At 43.1% G+C, this 7,555-nt stretch overlaps 1 protein-coding gene across 1 annotated transcript in view; it reads right to left on the reverse strand.

The window, feature by feature from the left end:
- Nucleotides 1–7,555, reverse strand: part of SIRT1 (sirtuin 1) — a 50,812-nt gene that overhangs the window by 25,535 nt on the left and 17,722 nt on the right. Inside the window, exon 6 of the mRNA XM_019507879.1 lies at nt 2,717–2,796. Within this exon, the coding sequence (XP_019363424.1) occupies nt 2,717–2,796 (80 nt within the window). The remainder of the gene's footprint in view (nt 1–2,716; nt 2,797–7,555) is intronic.

Consider the following 7,555-nt stretch of genomic DNA (forward strand, 5'->3'; position numbering starts at 1 on the left):
AATATGCCTGTTTTCTCTAGGTATACTTCCTAAGATACCATTTAAACTACAGGCAGGTTATAGCAGGGGCAGGCAATTCTTTTGGGTGGAGGTCCACTTACTGAGTTTTGGCAAGCCATTGAGGGCTGCATGACAGGCAGCCAGGAGCAGATAAATATTAATTTTCTAAAATTTTTAGGGGCCTGGCAGGCCACATCTGGCCCCTGGGCCACATTTTGCTCACCCCTGGGTTATAGGAAGACAGGGTTAAGAAGAAAGTGGTGAAACTGTAGTAGTGGTTTTTTTAAAAAGACCTGTAGAAATGGGAAGAGCCAAAGAGGAAGTTTGTTTTATCAGAAGATCAGGCTTTGTAATGATGTAAATGTTCAAGAGGGAGGAAAGTACATGGAGAATTGGCAACCAAATCAAAAGAAATAAAGCTTTATGCAACTACATGCAGACAAAAATTAAGCTACATGCAGCCTCAGTGAAATAGGAAAAGAAAATTCAAAGTTGAAAAACAGACATGCATACAGCAGAAATGTTATTTACAGGTAACATTCCTAATAGCAATATAAACCAGATTTGTTCCATGGATATTTCATATTTTAAAGTATTACAAGATGTTGACCAGAAACCATATACCCAGCCCTTAAAGAGCGCTACAGTCACCAGGTAAAGGTCAGTTATATCTGAACTCTTTCTTTTTTTAAATCTAGTCACTTTTAAATTTGTATTTTAGTAATGTTTTGAAAGAATCTTATCTTTCTTCAGCCATTATATTTTAAATTGATTTGGAAAGCTTGTCTCTCTTAGCCTGCATTTCTTATTTTAACAGCCATTTTTGGAAACCGTTCTATGCATCTGTGACAGAACATTCAAAGCCACCCTTTAATAGACAGAAAAGTCCCATCTACTAGGTTTGGACTCTATTTCGGAACAGAACTTAGCTGCAAACACGTTCAAATAATCAGGGAGAATTCTCTCAGGTTTGTTCTGCAGCTAGAGACATTTACCTAGAGTCGTGTGTACAGATATTCCAATGCTGCGGCCATGAAGAACGAAGAGCTTGCTGTGCTGACACTGTGCAACCAGGGGGTGGAGGTCCTGTGCATACATCTCAGAATGATGTGCAGTCTCCCGTATTCTGCTTGGGGACAGGTTGTAGAAGTGCATACGGCAGCCCATGGTCAGCTTGTGTTTCTCTGCAGCACAAGGTGAGGATTGTGAAGGGTGTGTGTTCTGCTTCTTGCTAGAGCAGTGAAGTCCAGCAACCCCACACAGTCTCCCTGGGGAGGGTGGAAAAGGGGTGGGAAGTGGGGATGTTGGAGTACTGTTTTCTTCTGATAATCCACAGCATGTACAGAGATTTGTTCTCCCAGGAGGAATTCTGTCGGGACTGAATAACCCTGTTTGTTCCCAAGTTATTTTTTTCCTGGACCCAGTAGAAAAAGCTTGAACATCTGTACACTCACGGTTTCTTAGGAGAAACAATGTCTGTATGAGGCCCTTGTTTACATCTTCCAGATCTTCCTGCCTAACTCAGCATTTTCTCTGCGTCTTGGAGGGAAGGGAAGAAAGAAGAGTCCTCATACAGACAGTTTTTCCTCAGAGAGTTGCCCCTCTCCCATGAGTGTACAGATGTTCAGACTTTTTATCCTGAAGTAAAAAGGGCAGCTCCAGGAGAAAAATGACATGGGAACAACCAGGGTGAAATCACTCCCAGGACAGTTTCTCCTGGGCGAACAGATCTCTGTACATGCTGTGGCTTCTCTCAGAAAAGAACAGTCCTCCAACTTCCCCCCTCCCCACCTCCCAGGAAGACAACGTGTTGCTTACTGGATTCTGCTGCTCCAGGAGGGGAGAAAAACACATCACCTTCACTTTTTGCTGCAGGGAAACACAGGCTGGCTATGGGCAGTCTGGGCCGGGCAATCGAGGCTGCCCTATGCACTCCTGCAATCTGTTGCCTGGCAGACTAAGGGAGCCTGCAAAGCATCCTGAGATGCATGCACAGGGCCCACCCCCTGGCTGAATAGTGTCAGCACTAGAAGCTTTCCACTCTTCATGGCCTCAACATTTGAACAGCTGTGCACATGGCTCTGGGTAAGTTTCTTTGCCAGGAGAACAAATATGGGAGAGTTCTCCTTGATTATTTGAACGTGTCCCTGCTTACGTGGGGTCTCTCTCACAATCCAGAGTATTAGAAGTCTGACAATAATTTCAAAGAAGCCTTTGAAAATGTACATTAGACACAGTATTTCAAGGAAAGAATATTACTGCAGTTTTAACAATGTTACCATATGAAATCACCCATTGCTCATTTAAAAATTATTTAAATTTAGACTGAACAAGATGCTGATTGGACATTTATAGGGAAACAAAATAATATGAAGAATTTCTTACCTTTGTTTCTTTCTTATGATTTTAGATTAAAAATTTCACAAATGTTAAATCCAACGTACGTCTTACCATTCATGATATTTCTATCTTGCTCAATTAATTATATAGTAAGACTACTACAATTAATTTGTTTCATGGTCTGGTTTCCATTTGGGTTACAAGTGCTGCGTGGAGACCTTGAAATATAAATTCTTTCCTAAAGTGCCTTCAATTTCATGAAATATTTCAGTAAACATGTTATGTACAACTTTAAAAAAATGTGATGTTTTAAGCAAATGAGGCTGCTTTTGTAAAATTTATTAGTAAGTCATGACCAGTTAAAGTATTCTTTTACCTGATTAAAAATGTCTCCTCGAACAGCTTCACAGTCAACTTTGTATTTACAGATTAGACAGGAAGCTGTAGCAAAAGAACCTGTAAAGAATCATATTGGTGAAGTTGAGAATTGTTCACCTATGCAAAAATGAAACCTTGATTAAAAACATTATTTAGACTGAACTGTTGACAATGCTAGAGGCCTAATCAAGTTTTCTAATAAATAACTCAAAAAATCATTAATAGCATAAAAGATAAAAAAGAACAGTTACTTTAAATGCAGTTCTTCCAAATGCTGTAGTTAGTGTGGAATTCAATGCAGGCATGCATTTATCTCATGTGCAAGACTGATTTTTTTTCTTACGAGCCCAGCATCACTGTATATGCTCTGTACTACTTCACACTTTCATACATGGGCATAAATAGTAGGATGCCATTACCCTTCCTCAGTGCACCTATAGTCCTCCTGGTGCAAAGGATTGCAAAGTGGGGATAGAGGGCAAGTTATGGGAGCTATGTTGATGACAGCTCAAGGAATCATGGTTACTGGTGAGTAACCTTTCTTAGAACGTGTCAGGTGACCAGCAAGCATATCATCAATGTTAGAAAAGCAGCTGTACTGGTACTGCTCTTCCAACCTTGGTATCCAACCTAACTACTTTGTCAAATGTATAATATTTAACAAAGTTATAGTGAAAATTGCCCCATGCAGCTGCATCACAGGTACACATTTGCTTAACGCACCATCCGTGAAGCCGATAGAAGATGCTACTTGTGCTCTGGTGGAATATTTCCCGATGTTCAGAAATAGAGGAGAAATAGATTGTGTGACTGAATTTGAAATTTTCTGCAGTGAGATGGGCTGGTTTTTCAGTGTACCAAACATGGCTGTAAAAGGTGGGAGAAAACTTAAAGCAGCATGATCCCTCAAATGTAACAGGAAAAGCTCTGAAGATGTCTCATGTCTGTAGTGATGAGGTAGAAACTGATAGGGTCTGACAGTCACCTTTAAAGATAAATTTGGGATGCAGTTTCATTGCCAGATTATTCTTGCAGAATACTGTTTAAGTCTACTTACAGGACTTTGGAGCTCTGCAGCTTTCTGCACCAAGTATAATACAACTTGATGGTAAATCATTTATGTAGAACATTCAGATACTGGTTCAAAAGGAGGCCCTATAAGTTTGGGAAGGGTGTTCATATGGGCCCAACAAGTTCTTTGATCAGAGAGTAAGCAAGATGAAAGGCCTTGAGGAATATTGATAACATTGTGAGAGAACCAAATTTAAATTATATTGAAACATGACAGGCTGGAAATGCGACAAAGTGGACTAAGGGAAGTTTACTACTAGTCGTGCATTTGCAGCAGCTGGCTGTAGCTTAAGATCTTTGGTAGTGGGCTCTCAATTGGCATATTAGTACTCTAAACATATTGAGTAGAAAATTGTTTCCATTTGGAAGAGTAAGTTTTCATGGTGGAAGTTTTCCTGATCAGCACAAGACTTTTCTAAACCTCTTGGGAGCAGTACCTGCCAGCATAGCCCAGGCAGACAAACAGGTGAACTAACTCAAGAACTGGATTCAGTACCAGACTCTGGTTCTGGGATATCCAGACAAGACAAGTGTCCTGGAGGCCACTGAGACACCTACAGTAGATATGACACTCAAAACTATGCTGGCCAATATGCTGCTATCACGAGGACTCACTTTGTCACGTCTGATCTTGCTCATTCTGGGCACACGTACACATGCTCCTATGGTATCGTTGTTACTGCACCATCATTTAGTACTTCCTTTAGAAAACTGTTACTGTGCCATGCCAGCAGCACATAGTTATTTTTAGCTGTTACGTCACCATAATATTTTGTATTTGTACAAGTATTTTCTACTCAGTAGCAAATAAAACTATGGTGGGAGTCTCCCCCTGAAAAAATATTACATGTAGGATGGATTTGAGTGACTTACTGAGGCTGATTAGCACATTTCTGCACAGAAAGTCTGCTAACTCACTGCTGAACCCTAAAAGGTGTAGAGCTAGGGCTGTTGCTGGCACCAGCCCCAGAACTTGATGGCATCCAGCCAAAGAGGGGATGTGCCCTTCTGACTTGTACTGCACACTAGATACTAGTTAGGATTTCCAGTCTGTTTCAAATAGAAATGTGAATTCCTAGAGTATGCATGTTGGCTTTTGTGCCCTTCAGCTAATAAAAGGTACTGTTACTCCTGCTGAACAGTTCTGTGCCCTGAAGACAAGTCTCCAGTTGTAGTCTATACCTCTTCATAGTTCCCACTGCTGGAAACCATCTCAGGAGCCAGAGAATTAGTCATAGTGTCTTATGGCAGCACATGAACAAGCTGCTCATACCATAGTGAGGCAAGCTGGGATACAAGCTTACAGCACCCCAGCTACTCCATAGTACCTACCCGTGTGCTTGCTCTTATAACCAACAGTAAATGCAAGGTAATGTTAAGTACCAGGCTTTGTTTTGTAGGGTCATACTAAAGATATCTACAAAAGGTAAATGTGCATTGCTATATTAAATATTTTGTGGTCCATTTTCATATTAACAACTGCATAACCAGTTTTATTGAACAAAATCTAAGTCATAGCAAGATAGGGTTGGAAGGAATCTCAGAAGATCATCTAGTCCAATTCTCACCTCAAAGCAGGATCATTCCCATCCTAAACCATACTAGTCAAGGATTTGTCTATGCTGCACTTAAAAGTTAAGGGGGAAGAACTGCAACCTCTCTAGGCAATCTCTTGTATCGTTCAACTATGCCATTATTAGGAAGTTCTTCCTAATATACAGTGTCTTCCTTATTGCAGTTTAAACCAATTGTTTCTTGACCTGTCCCATACGGACAGACACAACAGTTGATCCCTATCATCTTTACAACTCTTTTCTATCTGAGGACTTAAAATCCCTGTCCAGTTTGCTCATCACCAGACTAAGTAGTCCCAGTTCTTCCAACTTTGTAAGCATGCTTTCTGGACCCCTAATCATCTTCACTCTTTGCTAAGCACTTTCCAGTTTTTCCTTGCCTGTCTTGAAATGCACTGCCTAAAACTAGACATTATTTCAAGTGAGGCCTCACTATTGCTGAATACAGAGTGGAAGAATAACTCCTTATGGCTTGCATGCAACCCTACTGTTAATATATCTTGGGATCCTATTGCTTTTTTGCAACTGCACATTGACTCATATTAAACTTGCAGTATACTGTAACCCCCAGTTCTTATTCTGTAGTAGTGTAACTGAGATCATTATTTCCAGTCTGTGTATGCACCTTTGATTGTTCCAACCTAAATACAGTACTTTCATTTGTCCTTATTTAACATCAGCTGACTTACTTCATATGTGTTTTCAATGCCATATTGAATCCTAATTCCATGTTCCAGCAGGTCTGCCGGACACCATTGAGATTGATATGATCTGTAAATTCTATTAAGCATTCACCCTATCCTGTCCTCCCAGTCACTAAAGATACTGGAGGGACCTTTAGGGAATACCACTTGATAGCTCCTTCAACCCATTGAGGATTATGCCTGGAGTAGTTTCACCCACTTTAGAGTAGTGTTATCTGGAACAGGGGTGGGTAACTATTTGGGCTGGAGAAACACTTAAGGAGTTTGAGTGAGCTGTTGCAGGGTGGAGGGGGAGGGAGAATTTGATCCTATCCAGCTCTGGGCCCTGTCTGCCCTGCACCTGGCACTAGGGCAACCAGACAGAGTGGGCAGGGTTTTCATGGCTTAGGACCCCCATGGGCAGGGCGTGCTTGGCCAGGTGGATAAAATGGGGCTGCAGGCAGGGAATGGCATCCGAGAGTAGAATGAATGGGCAGAGACAGGATCGTGAGGTGGTGACAGTATGGGGCTGGGGCCTGGGGAAAAGTGATGATCTGCTCCCTGCACACCCCTGAGATGGGAGCTGGTTCTGCAGGCAAGGACATGCAGAGAGTGGATTGTGGCTTTGCCCTGGGCCCCAACCCCATGCTGTCACCACCCCATGATCTTGGCCCCTGCCTGTCCATCCTGCTCTTGGGTACTGCTTCCTACTTGCCTGTGGCCCCATTCCATCTGTCCAGCTGAGCACATCCTGCCCGTGGGGGTTATAGACCACTCTCCATGGGTGCAGGGAGGACTGGCAGCAGCAACCAGGCAGCAAGCCACCACCGCAAGGGCTGCCAGAAAGCCAAGTCTGACTGCTATGCTACCCCAATCCCATCATGCACCTGGGGGCAGTAGGATCAGCTGCACGTGCCACGACTTGGGCTGCCCCCCCTGTGCCTGGGCCGGTTGGGGCTGAGGACCTGCCATGGACCAGATGGAATCCCTTCACAGGCTGGATCCAGCCTGCAAGCCATATATTGCTCACCCTGATTTAGATTGTATTTCCTTAGCTTAGTTACGAGGATGTTATGTGAAATGCTAACAAAAACCTTATAGTTTCATAGTTTCTAGGGTCGGAAGGGACCTGAGTAGATCATCTAGTCTGACACCCTGCCATGGCAGGAAAGAGTACTGGGGTCAAACGACCCCACCAAGGCGTTCATCCAACCTCCTCTTAAAGACCCCCAGGGTAGGGGCCAGTACCACTTCTCTTGGAATTTGGTTCCAGATCGTAGCCGCCCTGACCGTGAACTAACGCCTCCTGATATCTAGCCTAAATCTATCCTTTACCAGCTTGTAACCGTTATTCCTGGTCACTCCTGGCAGTGCTTGGGGGAACAGGGACTTTCCCAGTGCCCGCTGATCCCCCCTGACTAGTTTGTAACAGGCCACTAGATCCCCCCTCAGCCTTCTCTTCTGGAGGCTGAACAGGTTCAGGTCCCATAGCCTCTCCTCATAAGGCCT

The sequence above is a fragment of the Gavialis gangeticus genome, unplaced genomic scaffold (assembly GCF_001723915.1).
Source record: "Gavialis gangeticus isolate Ggan-Ray unplaced genomic scaffold, GavGan_comp1, whole genome shotgun sequence".
Classification (NCBI taxonomy): domain Eukaryota; kingdom Metazoa; phylum Chordata; order Crocodylia; family Gavialidae; genus Gavialis; species Gavialis gangeticus.